General features: G+C 42.8%; 1 protein-coding gene across 1 annotated transcript in view; it reads right to left on the bottom strand.

Moving 5' to 3' along the window:
• LOC126417145 (carbonic anhydrase 1-like) overlaps positions 1-25,980 on the bottom strand; it is a 148,595-nt gene that overhangs the window by 20,467 nt on the left and 102,148 nt on the right. The window contains exon 3 of the mRNA XM_050085043.1: positions 8,101-8,333. Coding sequence (XP_049941000.1) covers positions 8,101-8,333 — 233 coding nt within the window. The remainder of the gene's footprint in view (positions 1-8,100; positions 8,334-25,980) is intronic.

Genomic DNA, 25,980 nt, shown 5'->3' with positions numbered 1-25,980 from the left:
GCTGCAAGATTACCTTTGGTAGTGCCTACATTCCCGACTGAATGTAATCGATCGCCATTCTTACATTGTAGTGCAGATATCCAAAATTTATCTAGTTTAACACCTTCCACTTTTCTACTAAAATTATTACGGTGTTTGTAAATCTCAATAGCCTCCCTACAAATACGGGCATGATAATGCGGTGTTTTCGATATAACACTCGCCTCCGCCAATTTTGTTTCATAATCAACCGCTTGGTAAAGATGTTCCGCTACGGACGATTCCTCCGTATGTCCCAGACGGCAGTTCCACTTGTGTTCAATCAGACTGGTGCTGACACGTTTTTTCATGACACCCATATAAACTAGACCACATTTACAAGGAATTCCATATACACTCGGTGAAGTCATAGGTAGTCGTATATGTTTCACTGATCTTAAAACATTCATTTAACTTCGTAGTGGGTCTCAAAGCAGTTTCTACGCCTTACTTGGTCAACACTTTCCCAATGTGGTCTGTAATCGCACTGATGGACGGAAGGAAAACTTTCGCTCCTGGCGGTCGTCATTCGTCGCTGATCCTGATTCTCACCCTAGGGCGAAGGCTCGATCTCTTTCTTTGTTCGAATAACCATTCGTCTTGAATGTCGACAACAGATATTGAAGCTCATCTTATAAATAAGTCGGGTCACAAATCTTGTGCGCCCTGTCCACTTTTCGTAGTTTTGATTTCCCCGAACAACAGTTATAGTATACTGTTCTCATGCCTATCAGAAGCTATAGTTTGCTGGAAAAAGACTGGTCGAACAATGTATGTTGGACAAATGCTCCACCACACTCCTATGCTCATATCACTCAAGTTTCAATATGGTTTTAGGGCCCAGTTATCAACACTTAATGCTGTTGAAAATGTTGTTTCTATTGTGCAACCTTCTTTTGAATCCAAATTATCTGCTGAAGCCACACTAGTGGACTTAAGCAAAGCATTTGACTCTGTAAACCACACAATACTGCTGGAAAAACTATGGTGTTACGGCATTAGGGATCTGGAACTCTCCCTCATTAAATCATATCTCAGTAACAGAAAGCAAACTGTAAGCTACAACGGTCAAAAGTCACAGTTACTCAATGTCACTACAGGTGTTCCCCTTGCGCCATTACTGTTTATAATATTTACAAATGACCTGCCCAGCAATATGTCATGCAAACCTGTGCTTTACGCAGGTGATACAACTTTCATCAATTCAGGGAAGGACATAAATAAACTGAAGGAGCAAAGTAAAGATTTTTCTCAGATTATCCAATATGTGGTTCGAAGCCAATGAATTAGCTATTAACTATGTAAAAGACTGTAAATATATCCTTCAGGTTATCCAATGCTGATATTGAGTACACTTCTGCAAAACTTCTTGGCATATACTTAGATATGAAATTAACCCGGCAGAGGCACATACACAACAAATCTCGAAAGCTTTCGCGAGTTATCTATCTACTGAAAAAGTTATGCACCTGTGTGTCTGAAAGCCTGCTGATTAATTCCTATTATGAATTCTTTCATTGCCATATTAGCTATGGTATTCTTCTATGGGGTGATTCTCCATGGTCCAGGAAAATTTTTATTTGACAGAAGAAAGCCATCAGGAGCATCTCTGGGATTACCAAAAATAACATATCATGTAGGTCATACTTCAAAGAAATACAGATAATGATAGCCCCTTCTCTTTTTATATACAGCTGCCTTTTGTACATAAAAGAAAACTTCAACAGTTACAACCTTAGGCAGTCCGTTCATAATCTTAAACTCGTCAAACATTTAAGATAGACATACCAACAACTCGACTCAAGAAAACATAAGACAGTTATGAATACATGGGAATAACGCTTTTCAACACATTACCTGTCCAGGCACATTGTGTCTCTTTTAATATATTTAAAAGTAAGACTAAAATATGACTGAAAGACAAAGCTTTTTACGGTGTTAAAGAATATTAAAACTCTTCAAAAATAGACCTGACCTACGAAACAACTAGGCAGCTCTGTTTGTACCTCTTCCTAAGCCTTTTTGTCTCTGTAGTTCCACATTTAGCTGTTAAACATGTGGAGAAATCCTTATGTATGAAATGTATTCTTTGATTATACATATTCTTTAAAATGCGCACTTTAGTTATGTGGGATATCTTTATATATTAAATGTATTCCTTTATTATGTATGTTCTTTTAAAATGTATACTTTAGCATTGTGTGATACCTCACAATAGTTATATTTCTTAATATGTAAATTGTACATTACTCACGACGACATCGATTGCATGTAAATGCTTAAAGTTGGATAAATAAATAAACAAATAAACATAAAAATAAGCTAATCCTGAAGTAATTAATGTGGATTTTTAGAACTGCAAAGTCATCTGTTCTACGATTTTACGTATCTTGATAAATGTAATTACCAGAAAAAAACTGTGATACAGGGCTAACCGGACCATCATACAAAGACTACGACACAGCTGCAGTACTGACGCTGCACAACAATACCTCAATTATTCCGCTGACACACTCCCATTACCTTGTTAGATTTCTTTAGCTTGAGTTTTTGTACAGCTCTTTGAGCAAATGTCGCTGACATGCCAGCTTAAAGCGCTAAAAGTCTCAGTGATTTTCTCGAGCACCTATTCTAGACATTATTGCCTTGTTCACTTAGACGAAAGGGCTGGAGTGAATGCGGATTCGCAGCTCACCCTCAGGTTTTGAAATCCGCATAACGCCCAACACAGACCTAGCTCTGACTTCTCTTATTTTATTAAAGTGATCATTTCGTTACCTCTGTCATACAAACACTCTACAAGAGGGCGGACTAGTGTAGAGTAAGCAGACGTTTTAATAGACTTGCTACATTAAGTGTTCGAATAATAGACGTTGTCTTTGGTTTGCGTTCCCCACAACATTGTCTATGTGATCGTTCCTGTTTAAGTTATTGGTAATTGTAATCCGTAAGTATTTAGTTGAGTTAGGTTTGTGTGATATGTAGTGTAACCGTAATTTAGTGGATTCCCGCGAAAGGCCTTTAACAGTTCTTTGGCAAACCCCAGATATTATTTCTGTTTTACTCGATGACTTTACGCCGGTTATTACGAACTGTGATCTTCCTGACAGGAATCACGAACCCAGTAACACAACTGAGGAGATACGCCATAGGCACGCAGATCACTACGAAGTCGCTTGTGAGAAACGGGGTGTAAAGTTTTCTGAAAATCTAAAAATATGGAATGAGTTTGATGTCATCAGTCAGCAGTAATCATTACTTCATGAGAATATAGTGCCACTTGTGTATCACGGGAACGATATTTTCCGAATCCGTGTTGCCTCCAGAATGAGATTTTCACTCTGCAGCGGAGTGTGCGCTGATATGAAACTTCCTGGCAGATTAAAACTGTGTGCGCCGACCGAGACTCGAACTCGGGACCTTTGCCTTTCGCGGGCAAGTGCTCGCGAAAGGCAAAGGTCCCGAGTTCGAGTCTCGGTCGGCGCACACAGTTTTAATGTGCCAGGAAGTTTCATATCAGTGCACACTCCGCTGCAGAGTGAAAATCTCATTCTGGAAACATCCTCCAGGCTGTGGCTAAGCCATGTCTCCGCAATATCCTTTCTTTCAGGAGTGCTAGTTCTGCAAGGTACGCAGGAGAGCTTCTGTAAAGTTTGGAAGGTAGGAGACGAGATACTGGCAGAAGTAAAGCTGTGGGGGCCGGGCGTGAGTCGTGCTTCGGTAGCTCAGATGGTAGAGCACTTGCCCGCGAAAGGCAAAGGTCCCGAGTTCGAGTCTCGGTCGGCGCACACAGTTTTAATCTGCCAGGAAGTTTCATATCAGCGCACACTCCGCTGCAGAGTGAAAATCTCATTCTGGGAACATCCCCCAGGCTGTGGCTAAGCCATGTCTCCGCAATATGCTTTCTGTCAGGAGTGCTAGTTCTGCAAGGTTCGCAGGAGAGCTTCTGTAAAGTTTGGAAGGTAGGAGACGAGATACTGGCAGAAGTAAAGCTGTGGGGGCTGGGCGTGAGTCGTGCTTCGGTAGCTCAGATGGTAGAGCACTTGCCCGCGAAAGGCAAAGGTCCCGAGTTCGAGTCTCGGTCGGCGCACACAGTTTCAATCTGCCAGGAAGTTTCATATCAGCGCACACTCCGCTGCAGAGTGAAAATCTCATTCTGGGAACATCCCCCAGGCTGTGGCTAAGCCATGTCTCCGCAATATCCTTTCTGTCAGGAGTGCTAGTTCTGCAAGGTTCGCAGGAGAGCTTCTGTAAAGTTTGGAAGGTAGGAGACGAGATACTGGCAGAAGTAAAGCTGTGGGGGCCGGGCGTGAGTCGTGCTTCGGTAGCTCAGATGGTAGAGCACTTGCCCGCGAAAGGCAAAGGTCCCGAGTTCGAGTCTCGGTCGGCGCACACAGTTTTAATCTGCCAGGAAGTTTCATATCAGCGCACACTCCGCTGCAGAGTGAAAATCTCATTCTGGGAACATCCCCCAGGCTGTGGCTAAGCCATGTCTCCGCAATATCCTTTCTGTCAGGAGTGCTAGTTCTGCAAGGTTCGCAGGAGAGCTTCTGTAAAGTTTGGAAGGTAGGAGACGAGATACTGGCAGAAGTAAAGCTGTGGGGGCCGGGCGTGAGTCGTGCTTCGGTAGCTCAGATGGTAGAGCACTTGCCCGCGAAAGGCAAAGGTCCCGAGTTCGAGTCTCGGTCGGCGCACACAGTTTTAATCTGCCAGGAAGTTTCATATCAGCGCACACTCCGCTGCAGAGTGAAAATCTCATTCTGGGAACATCCCCCAGGCTGTGGCTAAGCCATGTCTCCGCAATATCCTTTCTTTCAGGAGTGCTAGTTCTGCAAGGTTCGCAGGAGAGCTTCTGTAAAGTTTGGAAGGTAGGAGACGAGATACTGGCAGAAGTAAAGCTGTGGGGGCCGGGCGTGAGTCGTGCTTCGGTAGCTCAGATGGTAGAGCACTTGCCCGCGAAAGGCAAAGGTCCCGAGTTCGAGTCTCGGTCGGCGCACACAGTTTTAATCTGCCAGGAAGTTTCCGTGTTGCCTATTTGTCAATTAATGTTTTTCTTTCTACAAGCAAGCGACTGTATATGATTGCTAAGTATGGAGCTATTGTATGCGTCTTGCAGCTGGTGTACTTTACATACGACCAGAATCTCTTTGAGTTTTCTGCCAGATTATGAGACGGAGTTTCGTTGCGAAAACTATTGAATGTATCTCCCATTAAAGTTCGTGCTACAGTAGGAGCTAGTATTAAACTTCGCCAGTCTTTTGGATTTTGCGTTCTTTTAAATTTGTATTGCTTTTTTCGTTCCTTCTGCAATAGTGCTCTGATCTATTTTGTGTGCCATGGGGATCAGTACATTCTCTTAGTAATTTATTTCGTATATGTTTCTCAATTGTCATTGATACTATTTCTTTGAATTTCAGTCTCATCTGGTTTAAGCTTATGTAATCATATCGGAAGAAGTGGAGACTGTGTCTTAGGAAAGTGTCAAGCGAATTTTTATCTGCTTTTCAAAATAGATGCGTTTTAAGTTAATTTCTGGTGAGTTTGGACGTTATGGTATTCAGTCTAGCAACAACAACCTTGCGGTCACTAATACCTGTATCTGTCTTGATGCTCCTTATCTGGCCAGGTTTATTTGTTGCTAAGACGTCAAGTATGCTATCGCTACCATTTACACTTCGAGTGCGTTCCTGCAGTAGTTGTTCAAAGTAATTTGCTGGGAAGGTATTCAGTACGATTTTGGATGACGTTTTATGGCTACCAGTCATTTGTTCTCTTGTTTTATTTGTAAACTTTGTTACATTACTTGTTTACCCCATATTGTAACCCACCCTAAGGGTTCTGAGCTAAGTAATAGACCGAGTGAGGTGGCGCAGTGGTTAGCATACTGGACTCGCATTCGGGAGGACGACGGTTCAATCCGGTCTCCAGCCATCCTGATTTAGGTTTTCCGTGATTTCCCTAAATCGTTTCAGGCAAATGCCGGGATGGTTCCTTTGAAAGGGCACGGCCGATTTCCTTCCCAGTCCTTCCCTAACCCGAGATTGCGCTCCGTCTCTAATGACCTCGTTGTCGACGGGACGTTAAACACTAACCACCACCACCACCACCACCATCAGGTGAGTAATGGTCAACTATCAACGAACATTCAGTCCTACTCATACACCTACACTTAAAACTAGACGTTTTTTGTTATTGACTACCAATTTTTTAACATATATTTGTCCATGGACTAGAAAGAGTTGTCCAGAAGAAATTATTTTAAGTCAGATTTTATACTTGCTTTACTATCTGTTAGAAGCCTCATCCTACTAACCAAATTATCAGTCAATTTGGAAGAGACATACTGAGCAAATTTATGAGTAACTGAAGGCTTTAATAGTGATCAATGAAGGTCATTTTTTATTCTTGTGTAGGTATGGATATGGCTATTCTTTCGAGGTGTGGTAGACTTTGTATCACGGATTTAATTAGTAAATTTATTTATTATGGTGCAATTAAAATGCCTAATTCCTTGAAGAGGTCTCTACAAGATAAATGTAGGTCAACACAACATATTATTATTAGTGTTCGCATTTTGTATATCAGTTCCACCTTCCTGAGTGACGAGTTACTACAAAATCATTCCAGAAGATATAATTGAGTGGATGTGTGTAACATATGTCAGAAGGCTGATTCGTTTGTTTCCAAGACTAGCTATATACGAAGTTGCCAAATAGCTGAATGTGATTGTTTCTTCTAGTTGAAGTTTTTATCTGTAGGTACACCCATGATTATGAGCATTATACCCTGTTTATCGACGCCTGTTCTTGGGCTAGAGAAATTGTCGATATGGCTCTACTTCTTGTACACGAAGCACCAGCTTCCCTTGATTAAAGATAAGTGAAGGACGTTCACATACACACGGAATAGGAATGGACCGAAAATTGAATTTTCGTATGTTCCTTCATGTTTTTTTCACCGTCACTAAAATTTTCTCTCGTTTCAACATTGTTTTAATTATTTGGCATTGCTTTCTGCTTTCTGTTTGTTAAACATGAATCAAATTAGTGGTCTGCAAAGCCCTCAGTTCTGCGAAACTTATTTTTTTTTCAGTGAGAGTAACATGATCTGTACAATCAAATACTTTGAACACATCACTTTATTCTTGAAATCTTGTAATATTGGTGACAGAATGTGTGAACAGGAACCTTCCTGAAAACCAAACTGTGTAGCGCTAAGTAAATTGTTTCTACCGTGAGACTATTCTTAACTACATTACGTTTCCAAATATCTCCATATGTTTCAATATACTCCCTGTGTATTCTGTGTATCACTGATGACATTAATTATTAAGTAAGGACAACTGTTCAGATTTCGGTTTGAAATTCCTTCAGCATCATATGAGCTTCTGTTTTAGAGGGCTTCTGTAATTCTGTTAATTACAATCAAGAATGTTGCTGCTATTTCTACTAGGTTAAAGCTTCATGGAAAGACATTTTCTATATATTCTCTTATTTCATAAACTGGGTCGTTTTGTCCTCTCTTTGCTAATACATTTGGGAAGAAATAATTAAATATCCCTACCACTTGTGAACCGTCAGTCACAACACTGTAACGCCTAGAACCGCTCCACCACCGCGGCCGGCTACATTTAGCACCTCCTACCTCTTCTACCTAGTTTTTAAAACAACGCATTCATTTAACATCAATATGCTTCACTGCTTTGTATGAACATGCCTAAGAGCTGTAAGGTACTATAATTATTATTTCCATTAATTGTGCATCATGATCAGACAATCCATTAAAAATTGGGTACAAATTTAGCGTTCAGCATGACCATTAACATCTCGCACTATAGCACGGTGCATGAATTAGAATCTCTGCTTTTTATGAACACGTCCAAGAGCTGAAAGGTTCTATATTGTTTACATTAATTGAGCATCATGGTGAAAGAATCCATTACAAATTGAACGCATATAAATTGTTTCAGCATGACCCTCTAACATATCTCACTGAAGCGCAGAGTGTGTTGATTAGAACCTCTTGTTAGGTCTGCAAGTGAGTAAAGAAGCTACAGGGTAAAATGTTTCGATACTGCCTCACCTCGAAGAGTACGGCGACGCAGACGTACTCGTACTGCGCACCTTCGCAGGGCCCGTGCACGACCTGCAGCTCGAGGGCGTACCGGCAGTAGTCGAGGGTGTGCTCCGAGCCTTCGTCGTCGCTGGGCCCCCAGTGGAACTCGGCCCACGCGAAGTGCCAGCAGCCCTCGCCCAGAGGACCGCCGCTGAGGGCCGGTGCGCTGCTCCTGCCGCCCCAGCAACCGCGCAGCACAGCTGCAGCAGACAACGGAGCTGCAGCCCACAGGGACAGAGTCATGTACAGTGGTTGGACAAATACATGAGAACACAGCGAGAAATGCATGCTACAAAATAAGTGAATATGCTATGTAAGTCTGCAAGTACCGCTGTTGTTATATTCTCGCGAACGGCACCTGTGAGAACTCGTCAATAAGTTGTGTTACTCATGGTCAGAACCATGTTCCGTGTAATTGTGAGTGGGTTATGTCGGAGCTAAGTAAATTCAAACGTAGGCAAATTGTTGGTGGCTGCATCCGTAAGGAGAAGGTAGATGAGTGTTTTGTGTTTCAAGAGTCACCGTATCGAAGCTCGCAAAACGTGGACTGTGGGGCAATGGAACCTAGTCATTTGTTGAGATAAGTGCTGTCTCACACTGTTACCCACTTCTGGCCGAGTTTACGTCACAAGGGTGAAACATAGCGGAGATTAATAGTGGATCTGCGAAGCCATGTCGTGGTATTCCATGGGCACCATAGTTACTCTGAAAGGTCGCAATACTGCAAAGGTTTATGTGACTACTTTGGCTGATCAGGACTATTCCAAGGTAAAATGCTTTTACCCAATGGTGACTCTACATTCCAAGACGACAGGCCCCGCGTGTTCTTGTAGGTTGCATCAACCTGGCCTGGTTCCGTGAGCACTAGGATGAATTATTGCATCTGTCCTTGCCACCAGAGTCACCAGACGTCAGTGTTATCGAACATTTGAGGTGCACTTGCGAGAGAAGTACGCGTGAACCTTGAAAACAATACGGAACATGTTTTACCCATTCCGAGATGACTGAAAGCTGTTTTGAATGATTACAGGATTCCTACACCGTATTAGGCATGGTAACGTGTTGTGCTTGTAATCTTTACATATTTTGGTCCACCTCCTCTACGTATCGATATGAAGCACCCAATAAGAAATAACAACGATTGGTTCAGGCACATATGAAGGCAGAGAGGAAGAGATTGGAAACTATCTAAAAATATCCACCTAAAAGAGCACACTGGTCGCTTTGGAGTGCTGTAGATGGAAAATAAAATTTATTTATGACTGGAGACTATCAGTCTGGCTTTACTTTTAGTGCTTGATGATGGAAGCAAGACTTACGAGAAGTCAAGACACGATGATGGGATTTGTCGCCCTAGAAAAAAAAAATTCGACAACGTGAAAAGTATTAAGGAAACCATGGAATAATGGAAGAGCAGGACTGAAACTGAAAAGATTAACCCGGGATCCTACCTTTCAGTCTATAGAACAAGGAAGCAATGACTGAAATAAGACAAAGTTTCACGACTGTGACTAATACGAGGCTTGTCCAGAAAGTAAGTTCCGATCGGTCACAAAATCGAAACCACAGTGAAACCAGAAACGTTTTATTTGCAACAGTTAGCTACACCTTCCACCTATTTCTCTACACAGTCGCCGCTCCAATTTCGAGTTTTGTCGTAGTATTGTATCAACTTTCCAGTATCCTCGGCATAGAAAGCAGCCGCCTGTGCTTTTGGCCAGTTATCTGCACTGGCCTGCAGCTCGTTGTCTGTGGAAAAATTTTGTCTTCATAGCCAGCGGTTCTTGTGAGCAGAGATGAGACTCAGGGGGAGCCAATTACGGATTGTATAGTGGGTGATGAAACACTTCCCATCGGAAACGCTGGAGGAGCGTAATCATTGCCCCTGGAGCGTGCAGCCTAGAATTGGCATGCTCGACAATTGTGCTATGTGGGCTGTATGACATAGGCGAAATCTCTAACCAGGCTCTCCTACATGGAGGGAGACGCTATTTCCTACGCATCTTTACGTGGTCACTATTCACTCAAAACTGAAAAGAGCGATACGACACGACCGACACGCATACTAGAGACACTGCCCAACAGAACCGTGTAAGGCTTTACCCGATTTCCCGATTGGTTTCCATTTCGCAACGGATCGGAACTTACTTTCTCGACAACACTCGTGAAATATAGAATATCAATGATAAGAGTAGCTAATGATATTGCTATGAACAGCGAAAGTCAAGAAGAATTACAGGCCCTGTGGAACGGAATGTGTAAAGTGTATGGACTGAGAGGGAACCAAACAAAAATGAAAAGAAATTAGGAGTAGGAGAAACGAAATTAGCGATAAAACTAAAGTCATAACAGAGGACCATGGACTAGATGATGCGATTGATTTCTGCTGCCTTGGAAGCAAAGAAACGCATGACAGGGCCTCAGGGAAGATGTAGAAACCTGACTGACACAGGCAAAGAGATCATCTCTCGCCAAAACAATCCTATTAGTAGCCAACATTGGTCTTAATTTCAGGAATTAATTTTTCGGAACGTGCGATTTATTAACAAGTAGTCAGCACGGATTCAGAAAATATCGTTCTTGCGGAACACAACTAGCCCTTACGCTCATGAAGTAATGAATACTATCGACAGGGATGTCAAATTGATTCTGTATTTTTAGATTTACAGAAGGATTTCGATGCCGTTCCTCACAAGAGTCTTCTGACCAAACTGCGTGCCTATGGAATATCACTTCAGTTGTGCGACTGGATTGTGTTTTCCTGTCAGAAAGGTTACAGTTCGTAGTAATAGACGGAAAGTCATCGAGTATAACAGAAATAATATCCGGCATTCCCAAAGCAAGTGTTATAGGCCCTCTATTGTTACTGATCTATATTAACGTCATAGGAGACGATCTCAGTAGCCGTCTCAGATTTTTTGCGGAAGATGCTGTCATTTACCGTCTTGTATAGTCATCCGATGACCAAAAAGATTTGCAGAAAGATTTAGATAAGATATTTGTATGGTGCGAAAAGTGGCGATTGACCCTGAATAAAGAAAAGAGTGAAGTTATCTACGTGAGTACTAAAAGAAATCAGCTAAATTTCGATTACGTCATAAGTCACACAAATCTGAGAGTTGTAAATTCAACTAAATACTTAAGGATTACAATTACAAATACCCTAAATTGGAATGATCACATAGATAATGTTGTGGTTAGAGCCAACAAAAGACTGCGGTTCATTGGCAGAGCACTTAGAAGGAGCAACAGGTCTACTAAAGAGACTGCTTACACCACGCTTGTCCCTATTCCGGAGTACTGCTGTGCGGTGTGGGATCCTCATCAGATGGGACTGCTCGGATGTCATCGAAAAAGTACAAAGAAGGACACTTCGTTTCGAATTATCGCGAATTAGGGGAGATAGTGCCACAGACATGAGACGTAAAGAGGAGTGGCAATCATTAAAACAAAGGCGTTTATCGTTGCGACGGGGTCTTCTCATGAAATTTCAATCACCAGTTTTGTCCTCCGATTGCGAAAACACCAACATAGGGAGGAATGATCATCAAGATAAGATAAGAGAAATAATGGCACGCACAGAAGAAATTAAGTGCTCGTTTTTCCCGCGCGCCGCTCACGAGCGGAACGGCAGATTGATAGTTTGAAGGTGGTTCATTGAACCCTCTTCTGGTCACTTAATTGTGAATAGCGCAGTTGCCACGTAGATGAAGGTGTAGATGTAGACGTATAAAGCATTGCATGGAAGTAATCGTGGACTATTGGAAAACTGGAAAAGAAGAGAAACGAGTGTTTTATATGTGATGATATAGAACGACGTCGAAAATTAATTAAACTGGTAAGATAAGAGATGAGAAGTTTATCCAAAGAGTCAATGAGGAGAGGAACAATCGTAGAAAAATGACCAGAAAAAGTGACAGTATGATATTAGATGTTCTAATACATGAGGGAATAAACTTCATGGTACAAAAGGGAACTGTAGAATGTAAAAAGTGTAGAGGAAGAGAGAGTTTGGAACATACCTAACATATAATTTAGGACAGTGGGTGTAAATACTATTTTGAGATGAAGAGATTGGCGAGGCAAAGTTAGTCGTCGTGTGCCGCATGGCAGTCAAGAAGTGTGCATGACGCAACCGGCTGATGCTCGACGTGGAGACGTAAAAGAATGTCTGATAGGATCTGCCGCTGTGGGGGGTGCCAGTGACCAGTCCGTGAATGAAGTTATCCTATTTGATTTGAACTCGGATCCTCCTGTGTGTCTACAACTAATCGTGTACATCTGTCTTCAGTGTTACACCACGTAAGATCCTAACTGACAGGGACAAAGACAAGTGTCTTTCCTTTCCAGAGACAATCAGGTTTCAACCCGAGAAGAGATGCTGTACCCAGTGAGCGCTCATAGCGAAATATAATGCGGCACGTCTCCAACAAGCCAAAACAAGAACCGGACATTAGGCGACTGGAATCGCATTGTGGGGCCTCTAGAGTCGACATTTGGTCTCTTTTTAAATTGTGGAAAGCATCGAGTGCTTTACGACGTAATGAGTCGTTTAGCTTGCAATGTGTGGAGTGTTTGGTTCAGGTCAAAGTCGTTTCTGCGTTCTATTGGGTGATGCGTTGTTCGTCAAGTGCAGCTCAGTCTTCAAAATCTTCATGATCAGTAGTCGGTGTAAGTTCCACGCAAGACGACAACGTCCATTTTATCAGGACTGCACACATACATTCCTGTTTTGAGAAGAAATGCTCTATCGCACCATCGCTCCTTGGCCGCTCCGCTAACTAACCACACCTTAAGCCCACAGAAAATGTTTGGGCTGTTGACAAATGCATTTGCAATCAAGTAATCGGCATCCGCGAATTTCATAGCTCCATAGTATTTATTTAACAGTTAATATGGATACGTCATACCTGATGATATTTTTTGACTCTCGCCTTCTCCAAAATGAGGTAAACGTATTGTACTGAGTTTGTGTTACATGGATTAGTATGACTTATCTTGTTGGTGACAATTCTTCTTCGAGTGGCTTATTATTCCTGGCCACGTCGTGATATATTTCTCACGAGAATTACGGACAAAAAGTTAATGGAACCTGCATAGCTGTTAATTAAAGACTCATCTATAGAGAAAAATCTTCAGTATGGTTTCGTAACTTGCTTCTTTAATTGCCAGATATATTAGTGCATAACGTGAATGATTTTTATTTAGTACTGGAATTGTGGATATGACTATTAAACTCAAACTGTTAGGGATCATTTGTATAACTAATATAATTATATTGTAATCTTACTTGTCACAAATTTCGTTACCAAATACACCCATTCTGTAGCAGTAGTTCCAGTGTACAACCGCTTGTGGAGGCCCACCACAAGAATTCTGCAGGTGACGTAACCACCCACTACTTTGTTTACATGAAAATTTTTACTCAACTTTGTGGCTATCGGATGAGTCTAAAACGAGTTCGATGTATCACTTACTATGGCAGTTGTTTCAGCTACGTGCCCAGACCAACCCATGCACTGCTTACTTTGTATGTAGGAAGTAATAATACCTTTCTTGGTACCTCTCAGTTTAATACAGTTTATTAGTTAACTCGCAGATAGCACACAGTTACTCGTCAGATTCTCTTAGTCGAGTAACACTCAGCCCACTTAGCCACAGACGTCCCTCACTTACCACTCTCTCAGTTTTCCTCCACAAACTACTTCCGTTAAATGTAGTTCTTCTTTCTCCTTTTTACACTGTATGTACTTTAGGCTTAAGCTTTCTTCCCAGCCTCTGTGCCTCAAGCCGTCCAACCAATTAGAGCTCTGCAAACACATGGCCTGTACGCGTGGCCCGCATGGGCCTGCAGTGTGCGAATGAGAGCGCCAGTATTTTTCACGAAAGTACGAGAAAGTTGTCGAGGACCGTTGCTATGCACAATACACATAAATGACTTTGTGCATAACATCGGAAGTTCACTGAGGCTTTTTGCGGGTGATGCTGTGGTATATCGAGAGGTTGTAACAATGGAAAATTGTACTGAAATGCAGGAGGATCTGCACCGAATTGACGCATGGTGCAGAGAATGGCAATTGAATCTCAATGTAGACAAGTGTAATGTACTGTGAATACGTAGAAAGAAAGATCCCTCATCATTTAGCTACAAAATAGCAGGTCAGCAACTGGAATCAATTAATTCCATAAATTATCTGGGAGTAGGCATTAGGAGTGAATTAAAATGGAATGATCATATAAAGTTGATCGTCGGTAAAGCAGATGCCAAACTGAGATTCATTGGAAGAATCCTAAGGAAATGCAATCCGAAAACAAAGGAAGTAGGTCACAGTACACTGATTCGCCCTCTGCTTGAATTTTGCTCACCAGTGTGGGATCCGTACCAGATAGGATTGCTAGAAGAGATAGAGAAGATCCAATGGAGAGCAGCGCCCTTCGTTACAGGATCATTTAGTAATCGCGAAAGTGTTACGGAGATGATAGATAAACTCCAGTGGAAGACTATCCGGGAGAGACACTCAGTAGCTCGGTACGGGCTTTTGTTGAAGTTTCTGGAACATACCTTCACAGAGGAGTCAAGCAGTATATTGCTCCCTCCTACGTATATCTCGTGAAGAGACCATGAGGATAAAATCAGAGAGATTAGAACCCACACAGAGGCATACCGACAATCCTTCTTTCCACGAACGATACGAGACTGCAATAGAAGGAAGAACCGATAGAGGTACTCAAGGTACTCTCCGCCACACACCGTCAGGTGGCTTGCGGAGTATGGATGTAGATGTAGATGCTAATTGCAGCCTTGTGAGCGGATTTACAACCAGCCACGCAGGTAGCACAGCCACTTGAGGGCCTCTCGCAGCCACGTGGATATCCACCTGTTCTCTCCAGTACACGTTCCTCTTCCTTTCCCTTTCCGTCCTTATTACCAACTGTAACGAGTCCATTTAGCTCTTTTGCTGTATGTACACACGAAATACGTCGGTGCAGCTGGAATGAATTTTTTTGGCAAATTACAAACACATTTAAGAATTATAGTCTATTGTCATGCTCCTCAACATTAATATTTTTATTTGTTCTGTTCAGAATACGTTTATGTTAATATGTCAGTACAATTTTAGTAGCTGACTGAAAGCGAGCATTACGTCATTAGCTATTCCTTCACAGAAATACAATGTTCCACAGCCAAAACAATGACCGTCAACCACATTCAATATTCGAAAATCAATTTCGTTCGCTTGCCGCTCCCATTACTGCCGCTACGTTGGGATGAAGCTGTGTAGTTTTCAAGGCGACGCGACTTTTATCCATCACTCGGTGAGTGAGTGCTGGGTGATAGGGAATGAGTGAACTGCAAGCTGCGTGCTCTCGTGAGGTGCGTGCAAAGCCAGTGACAGGCGAATGGTACTCAAGCGGATACACGATGCGGATGCTCTGCTCTAAAACCAACTACCTCGACTACTCGTCACCGAGTACCAGTCTCACGATACAAATGCGCACACACTCTCCCGATGGCTACAGTTGGCCCATACTTCCGACCTTCTAGAACACTCTACATTTTTTAAAAAAAAAGGAGTCCCTCATACCGATGTTTTCGCTAAGTTAATGGCACCTTTACTGTGAACATCACATATTATTCCCTCTGCTCGCAGTTGCGTAATCAGTAATCCTTGAAAATACCGCCGTCAGGCAATAACTACCGAAAATATGTTGAGAAGTTTATGTATTAGCGAAGTACTCGATGATATGAAAAGCAGACGTTTCTGAACATCGCACTTCGAAAAGCTCCGCAGTATATTTCATCCAGTTCATATATCAATACATACAACCAAAAATTGGGAACCTCTCCATTATTATTTGTTTCCTGCTACGTTAATCGTTGAAGTCATTGTATTCACTGCACAGAACAGGACGCGCTTCGTTTTTGCGATGTCATTTCGACACGTCTAGGAAGTTTCTATCTCTCTAAGGGGATAAATTACGGAATTTAAGTCATCCAACACAGATAAAACCTACTTTGGTTCCGAACTCACTATTGTACAATTGAAGAATGTGTCGTGTTCCTAACAAACTCGCCTCTTTAGATGGCGCATAAGTCACTCGAGATTTGCCATTATTCCGAAGTCCGTATTGTCTCTGTTGCGTACCGACCGACGTAGCGACACAGAAAATAAAGACGTAATCCCAAGTTCCAGAGTGGTGACATGCAATGTCTTCAGAACAAAGGTGAGCCTCTTAAATGCGACTAGCGGGCTAAATTTCAGTCACACTTCGACAACATTCGTGCCAACTTCGGCAGGTTCCGGCTCAATAAACCGGTAGAAATTATTATATAAGACATTAAGTTTTTAGGTAACTGAACACAGAATTAGCACACGAAGTACTTTACTGAAATTTGAATAATATTAATACCTTCAGCTTCTAACGGGCGTTGATATTTGTCCAAAAGAACAGACATGGTATCCATATAAGTGTATAGTTCTGGCAACACCGGCCATAACCTTCTTCTTCTGTGCGGATGCACAAATATTCCACGAACTCTTACGGGACTTGGTAAGAATGTCTTCCACGAACAATGAGTGTGTTGGGGTGGGACACTACGAATGTAGTGTGTGGACATACAAGGTGAGAATGTGGGTCTCGCGGGAGGCGTGGGCGAGATATTCCCTGCCGTCGCGCTGTCCACAGTGCCCTCGGTGGCTCAGGTGGATAGAGCGTCTGCCATGTAAGCAGGAGATCTAGAGTTTGAGCCCCAGTCGGAGCACACATTTTCATCTGTCCCCGTTGATAAATATCAACCCCCGTTGGCAGCCGAAGGTATTAATGTATTTCTGATTTCGTTCTAGACAGCTACAGGTCTTCAATGGTGACTGTTCTTTCGGACATTTCGGACATGTCCGAAAGAACAGACACCATATCCTTAAAAGTAAATACTTTAGTAGACTATTCCTTTGGCCCATCGCTGTGGCTCTCGTCGACTTTGATTAATATTTGTGAAGTATTTTATTCTTGGCGCTCAAACTGCAAGCGTATCTCACCGTCTCGTTCTTATTTTCAGACACCACTGCTCACCGCGAGCTTGAGTTCAAAAATGGCTTTGAGCACTCTGGGACTTAACATCTAAGGTCATCAGTCCCCTAGACCTTAGAACTACTTAAACCTAACTAACCTAAGGACATCACACACATCCATGCCCGAGGCAGGATTCGAACCTGCGACCGTAGTATTCGCGCGGTTCCGGACTGATGCGCCTAGAACCACTCGGCCACCGCGGCCGGCCGAGATTGGGTAATGGATAATCAGCAAATGTAGATGTGCTCCACAAATGGGGCAATCCATTGACATAAGCGACTCTGACACTGTCTGAAACCTGGGAACGACATTCTCTGAAGTAAGGCATACTGCTGACGTGAAGATCTTTTGAAAATCATTGAATGGCAGTGAAATCATGTGAAGGCTACGAGATGTTGGGTGTCTACACCTCATCAGATCACGAGACCGATCACACTCTTCCTCTTATTGAAGCAGGTTAGGAGGAAACCTGTGGCATATCTCGCGACAGACTACAATACTGGTGAGGGCACAATTATATCGGAACACACTGTTCAGGGCATATCACTGAACATGGGCTCTGTAGCAGAGAGAACCTATTATTGCCTTGTTGACCTAACACCAGCGTCATCTACTACAGCAGCGGGCATGAGATCTGATGATACATCAACAGAAACTTTTCGCCTTTTCGGATGAGTCACCTTCATTGTTTCATTAGGTCCAGGGTCATATCCGGATATACCGTCATCAACACGAACGCCAGCACGAAACATGCCGTGCATCACAGACGAAGGAGGGATAGGTGGCATGTACTATCCTATGGGGGCAATCGCCTTCGCTTCCATGGAAGCTGTGGTACTTATCAAAGGCACCACGACAGCTGAAGTGTACATGAACACTGTTGCTGGATATCTGCATGAATTAATGCTTCATACTTCCCCGAAAGAGATGAGATTTTCCAGCGGTATAACTTCCTATGTCACAAGACCAGGACCACGTTACGGTGGTTTGGGGAGCACGGCATTGAACTCACGCTGATGTGTCCGCCACCGAATTTCCCAGATCTGAACCCGTTGGGACACATTTAGGACACTATAGGACTCCAATTCTGCACTCACAGAACATCGCCCCATAACTTACAAAGGGGAATACGCCTACCAGTCATCCACGATGTTGTCCATGTTTATGGTATACCCAGGGTTTGGCAAGGAATGAAACTGACAGAAGTTGGAGCTCAGATGTCCAAGAGTTTAGACAAAATAGCGTCTTTGGTATAGATCGAGTCAGGCGTGAGGCTTTAACGTTAATATGACGTACAGGCGGTGGTTGGTGCAACATGAAGAGCAGAAAACGGCCCGAGGTTAGATTCTCTCCATGGAAACTTTTTTTTAAATTTCAATGTCTTAAGTTACGTACAATATAAATAAACCGAAATAATGCATAATGTATGTATTTACTGACATTTTCGTGAAGGCATGAAAAGGGAACTTAAACAAAAATTTGAGACTGATAACAGATTTTTAAGAATTACCTATATAAAATTATATACTTTGGTTGTTTTGCAGTTGATGATTTACACGTTCTAATTTGATAGTGATCGTAAAAACAGGAGAAACAGTAATTTTCTAGGTATCCTGCGCCTGTTAAAAACGGCTTATTTCCACAATGTGATAATTCTGTAAAGTTTCTACAGCGAAACAAACGTGGTCTACAGTTATACAGTCTACTAGCAAACCATGCGTAACACATCCTTTCATCGACTATTGGAAGCGAAATGTTGGCATGTGTTTTGATGCAGTCTTCTCGAGATGTGATTTCTTTTTCTCTTTCGATGAAGGAAGACCATTTTTGAAGTTTTATCATGAAATTATCTTCCTGTCGATAAAAGCAGACACAGAAGTGCCGCACTAAAGAGTAAATTTTCGGGGGAATCATATACGGTTTTTATAAGTTTTACAGGTTTTGATGACATTTACTGCTCTACCTAATTTTCCTTTACTATTCCTTTTCATACTATTTGTGAAAATATGGTCAACCATCATATACTGATTATTATTGCGGTTTATTTCAAGTGTAAGGAACGTAAAGACTGAAAATAAAAGGGAAAGTTCCCGCAGAAGGAATCGAACCCACAACTCTCAGATTGATGCTTCGTACTCTTGCGGCTGCGCCACCCGCTGCCTCTAAGTTACATTGAAATAAAGGGCTCATGCCACGCTCGGCCCAAACCAAAAACACATATTCTTCTAAATGCTTTGACCTCCAATTTCTGTCACTTTCATTTCTGGCTAAGCCCTCCAAACGCCAAAAAATTGGACGAAATCGGTGATGACGACTACTCGCGGTCGGCTTGTTAGCTGAACAGCTTAGACATCTGGTGCAACGTGCCTCCGAAAACCTTCCACGGACGTACTGAATTCGTGCCACCTCCGAAAATCTACCGAAGACCTGTCGAATTCACGCCACGCAGGATCATTACTGTTTTGCGTTCCAGAAATGTATCAAATCGCTGTTGAATAGGCGGTCTTCATATTTTGTCTCAACAGTATTCCTTCTCACGTCGACCATTGGCAATCACATATATTACGCACCATCTCCGCAACATCTGAAAGTTATCCTTACAGCAAGGAATATGGGCAGCTGGGAGCTAACTGCAATATAAATGTCGTGGTTAACGTTATCTCCCCTGCTCTGAGTTCCAAAGTGTGTGAAGTTCGATGAATATTAATTGATTTTTAGCTCTAGTTTTTATCCGTAGTGCAAAACTACACAGCGGAATTTTGGTTAGGGTACTCCTGAACGATAGAGCGCAGTTTGAACTTTGCTAAGCATTTCAAGCAATTTCCTCTCACAAGGTACATGTGGATGGACACTACAGGAAAAGAAAAGCGTGCTGGCATGCATGAAGGGACGAAGTTTAGACAACTAAGTAACTGAATTATGACCATTTATTTAACAGGTGGAGTCTACATCGGAAACAACACTTACAGGGTGTGTAAGTCAAAATACTATTCCTATGTTTCCTTACGAGCTAACGAAAACAACGTACCAAACATTTTTCAGCAAAGGATTAGTTACATTAATTAAACACATCACAGATACCAAATTACTCATGCACAAAGATTCGAATACACAGCTCACCAGTCTCCATTAGTAAGTGAATCATCAGAGCCAGCTCGTGACTCACGGTGAAAAGAATCGTGGAAATCAACTGGGCGTACGTTGCATGAAGTGGATCGTGGGCGATTAAGGACCGATTTCTGTTCTACCTAAATTTACTTAAAACGGTACTGGAATCATCAGTCGCAAAACTACTGCACTTCTCTTAACGATTGGGTCTAATCGTTATAGAGAATCAGTACTCAGAATGGAACTAACTCCCATCCAAATATCACTTCTTAGCAGCTCACGTAGCAGATACTGTTTGCTACGTCTGGCCTCATCTGCTCCCCGGGAAGTTGCGTCCAAAATCTCAGCTGTCCTGACTCTGCGTATAGAGCTCGACAAACTTGATGATGGAGCAGTGGTTAATCACCAAGATGCTTTTTCCAGAATGAAGACAGATGCAGAACCGCCTGGTCCTTTCGGCCTAAAATTTTTCACTTCGTTGAACGTCTTAAATTTTGTAGACGATGTCCCAGGGCTTGAACTAGGAAGGGTCAACCCTGAGGCCGCACGTCTGGGGTCGCACAGCTCCGTGTGGCTTCGAAAATAACATTCAGCTGTCTTTCCAGGCTGCTATTGCAAGTTGCACCAACAACTTCTACCTGATTTTGCCTATATCCACGTATTTTTAATTACATCCAACATTCATTCGACACAATCTATCATTCTTGTTAGGGACAGTTAATTATAGGTATATGTTATGTTGTCTATCAATTGTAATTAAGAGATATATTTTTTCTTTCTTTATTTTGATTTTGATACCTGTACAACAACAGGTAGGTTGGCAGCAGCACCTTACGCCGCTCTTCAGCCCATGAAGAGACATAAGTTTGAACAATCGGCGAGTAAAAAACAGTAGACACAGTAACAGAAAAAAAAACATGAAGCCGTTCACACTCGACTGTTGACACGACGCACAAACACTGATGATATCGATGGCACATGTGAACGATGGAGTGTGACGGTGAACACTAAACACAAAACACGATGGCACACACGAGAAACGGATGGCGATAATCTCCGGCCCGCGAATGGTCACGTAACCTGTGTGAGTCCGGGGACCTCCCAAGAGGGGGAGAGGGGTGAGGGGGAGGGAGATGGGAGAGCATAGATGCCAATGGCAGAGGAGATGGAAGTAGGAGTAGAGGGATGGGGGTAGGCGAGGCCCGGGGGAGGAGTGGGGAGAAAGGGAGGAGGGAGGGAAGTAGGAGAGAAGGGAGGGAGGGTGCCCAAAGAAAAAACACAGGAACAGGGAGGGAGAATCAAAGTTAGTTGGAGGGATAGATGGAGGGGAGGAGGGCATCATCAGAGAGGGGGGAACTGGTGGAAGCCACCTTGGGAGAGGGTAAGGAGGGTGGAGAGACGGAGAGCAGGTGGGACGTGGGAATACAGGTGCAGCAGTGGGCGGGGGTGGGAGAGGATGGGTGAGACAAACGGGTGAGTAGGATCGAGTTCATGGGAGGTGTAGAGGATCCATATCCGTGTAATTAAGAGGAGTCTAAACACACATAAATAAGTTTCTTCCTCAGTGGCATGGAAAATATTAGAGTGAATAATATGAGGAAATGCAGGCATAGAAAAGATACGTGGCCGAACTTGATACAGTGAAATCACAAAATTAAATGAGAAGCGGATTGATTGATGTCTTTCACATCTTTTGGAACAGATGATTCCTCTACCTGGCTAACTGGGACACTCCCACATCCTGCGTAGCCTCTCAACTGCAGCTTGCTCTCGCCCCGTACTACCAGGGTGCACTTTTTCAGTAACTCGCTGCTCGTGGCTCACGGCCGTAGCGCAGTGCTAATCAAAACGTCCACCAAGTCGGCGAGTTACGCGTGCACCATCGCTCCCCACTGCTCTGCTCGCTTTGAACCTGGCCAGGCGAGGATATCAAACTATTTGTATTTCATGCTGCTACCATCGCCGCTCGCCCTGAAACTTGATCTGTGATTTCCAACTTCGAGGTTGCTTTAGCAGTGCTTTCGTTTAGCGAACTGCTCCTTATGTACACCGTTCCTCAACAATATGCATCTTCGTATTCACCTCCATCTGCATCTTCATCATACTGTCAGATACATGTTGGAGGGTAGGCCTTCTTCGCTTTATACCACACGTTAAGGTTTCTTCCCACATCATATGCATTTGGATCTCGGAAAAAATAACTGCTTAAAATCCTAGATTTCTCAGTCAATACTGCATGTAGTTTTTCGCAAGTTTTCGTCTGTGTTCAATCATCTGCCAAAGCATATTCATTCTGCCTTTCCGTTGCGCTTTTCCTTGGGTGAAACAAGCGTGCGAAAACTGGTGATGCTCTTCAATGTATACGTTCAATATCTGCTGACATCACCCACATTTCAGCTATATTCTAGGATGTTTTGTATAAGTGATTGGTTAGCAATCTTCTCAGTAGACTGGTGACATTTTCTCACTACGCAGACCGTAGTGTTAGTTTTGAGCGTATGAGGTAATTTCACACGATGCGACATTGTCACAAATTGAACTGCGACCCGAAAATACAATAAGTTTCCTTTACTTCACGTCTATGACCACAAATTTTTGAAGTATTCGTGACAAATATTGTATGAATCAAACGGCCGCTCCTGTAACGTAAGGTTTAAAGAAAAAGAAAAACGTTGCTTTGGGACAGCATTTATCTGAAACTGGTCATTCTATATCGAATATTAAGAATAGTATGACGGTAAAAGGCGGTGCTCCTATTTTCTTACACCAGCTTGAAATTTACAAACCGAACAAACAAGAGCCAATAATACAGCTTAATTGGCAAAGCGGTTCAAAATGGTTCAAATGGCTCTGAGCACTACGGGACTTAACATCTGAGGTCATCAGTCCCCTAGAACTTCGAACTACTTAAACCTAACTAACCTAAGGACATCACACACATTCATGTCCGAGGCAGAATTCGAACCTGCGAACGTAGCGGTCGCGCAGTTCCAGACGGAAGCGCTTAGAACCGCTCGGCCACACCAATTGGCAGAGCGATTTCATGCCCAAAACCTCCTGTGTTTTATTTTATAATGTTCTACTTTAATTATTGTTATTTTCATGTGGTGTGGTACAGTACAGCATCACCGTTCGATCCCAGTCTAAGTGTGTTGTTGCGGCAGTAAATTACATCACAGGACGATGTAGCTGCGTCGAAGGATCTACCCGCGATAGGCGTGCCACACCTATCGGTAGCCAAGGTCGGTATCCAATTCCTCTATGATGGTTACAGGAACCAGATATCGATGTTATGGAATGGAAGAGTCTTACTTATTGAACGCCTCTGTTTTACATGTGTTGCTGACAGTTTCATCTACTACAGAGTGCCTTACATATTTACCTTGTTTTGTGACGTTGTGCGCATAACTCTAGTGTTCCCTTGTTTCTTCTCTGTTTATATAATACACTAGATAATCTTCCTCATGCACTGGTACGGGATTTTATCCTTCTTTTCTTGGAAAGGCGTGCCGCAGAGTACGAGGGGCCCTATTGCGGTCACGTACCTCTAACGATTTCTCGCCTATGAGGCGTTCTGGCGTTAGCGCCAGCAGAGGGTGATGCTTATATGCGGCAGCCTGTTTCCTCACATTGTGTTCCTTTAGTTATTTGTTTTGTAATTTTTGTATTATTCTGTGTACTTGGAAAGCTGCTTATTATTTTTGTCGTTCTATAAAATATCACCACTTGTCCGTATGTCCATTACTGTCCCTTAAATTTTTCCTTTTTAACAATGTAACTTTTGTTGTGTTTTATTTCATCGCTTTTTCTTACTGCAATGCCTTGTACAACTTATAAGCCCATTACAGACTTTACGGATTGTATCCTCCTTTATTTTACATCATACAGTTATCACCGAAGAATATATGTACTCCTACAGTAGCAACCTCTGGCGAACTTGCAACACAAACATTTTGTGCCTACTGTACGGCAGTTTGATTTGAACAGTAGTGCTGCTGACAAGATTACTTGTGTATACTATCATTTGCTTGTGTTTGGCGATGCTCGTGCTGATTTTGCGTTTACCCTCTATGGTTGCAGTATATTATGACAAGGTTTTATAAAACAGGCATGCCTCTCAATATGTAAAGCTCGCAAATGCACATGTATGTTAGTAATAATTTTATCATGCTTCGTTGTATTATTTTAAGCTGTAGACAATCTGCTATTTGTATTTATGTATTTTCCAAAACTTTGCTGCATATCTGAATATGGTCATTATAGACCGAAACCAATAGTCTGAGGGCATAAAAACTTTTGACCATAACGAGAAGTAAAGGACATTTATACTATGAGGTAATTTCATGAGCGACAACTACAAGCTCTGATTTTAAACAGGCAATTACTTCAGCAGATTCTGAATGCATTGACAAAGGAAGTGTCGAATCCGACATGTGAAATGAGCCCTGATGTTTTTGTACACTAAGAACAGTCCGAAAGGAATATAGTGACATATTTAGCTGAAGAGGAACACTGCAAATATTTAGAATACGAGGGCAGTTCAATAAGTAATGCAACACATTTTTTTTCTCGGCCAATTTTGGTTGAAAAAACCGGAAATTTCTTGTGGAATATTTTCAAACATTCCCGCTTTGTCTCGTATAGTTTCATTGACTTCCGACAGGTGGCAGCGCTGTACGGCGCTGTTAAAAGGGCGTCTGTAACGGATGTGCGTTGCAAACAATGGGCAGTGATCGAGTTTCTTTTGGCGGAAAACCAGGGCATCTCAGATATTCATAGGCGCTTGCAGAATGTCTACGGTGATCTGGCAGTGGACAAAAGCACGGTGAGTCGTTGGGCAAAGCGTGTGTCATCATCGCCGCAAGGTCAAGCAAGACTGTCTGATCTCCCGCGTGCGGGCCGGCCGTGCACAGCTGTGACTCCTGCAATGGCGGAGCGTGCGAACACACTCGTTCGAGATGATCGACGGATCACCATCAAACAACGCAGTGCTCAACTTGACATCTCTGTTGGTAGTGCTGTCACAATTGTTCACCAGTTGGGATATTCAAAGGATTGTTCCCGCTGGGTCCCTCGTTGTCTAACCGAACACCATAAAGAGCAAAGGAGAACCATCTGTGCGGAATTGCTTGCTCGTCATGTGGCTGAGGCTGACAATTTCTTGTGAAAGATTGTTACAGGCGATGAAACATGGGTTCATCACTTCGAACCTGAAACAAAACGGCAATCAATGGAGTGGCGCCACACCCACTCCCCTACCAAGAAAAAGTTTAAAGCCATACCCTCAGCCGGTAAAGTCATGGTTACGGTCTTCTGGGACGCTGAAGGGGTTATTCTGTTCGATGTCCTTCCCCATGGTCAAACGATCAACTCTGAAGTGTATTGTGCTACTCTTCAGAAATTGAAGAAACGACTTCAGCGTGTTCGTAGGCACAAAAATCTGAACGAACTTCTCCTTCTTCATGACAACGCAAGAGCTCACACAAGTCTTCGCACCCGAGAGGAGCTCACAAAACTTCAGTGGACTGTTCTTCCTCATGCACCCTACAGCCCCGATCTCGCACCGACGGATTTCCATATGTTTGGCCTAATGAAGGACGCAATCCGTGGGAGGCACTACGCGGATGATGAAGAAGTTATTGATGCAGTACGACGTTGGCTCCGACA

This window comes from Schistocerca serialis, chromosome 8 (assembly GCF_023864345.2).
Source record: "Schistocerca serialis cubense isolate TAMUIC-IGC-003099 chromosome 8, iqSchSeri2.2, whole genome shotgun sequence".
NCBI lineage: Eukaryota > Metazoa > Arthropoda > Insecta > Orthoptera > Acrididae > Schistocerca > Schistocerca serialis.
Note: the sequence above shows the minus strand (reverse complement) of the source record. Positions and strands in the feature narration are given on the sequence as shown.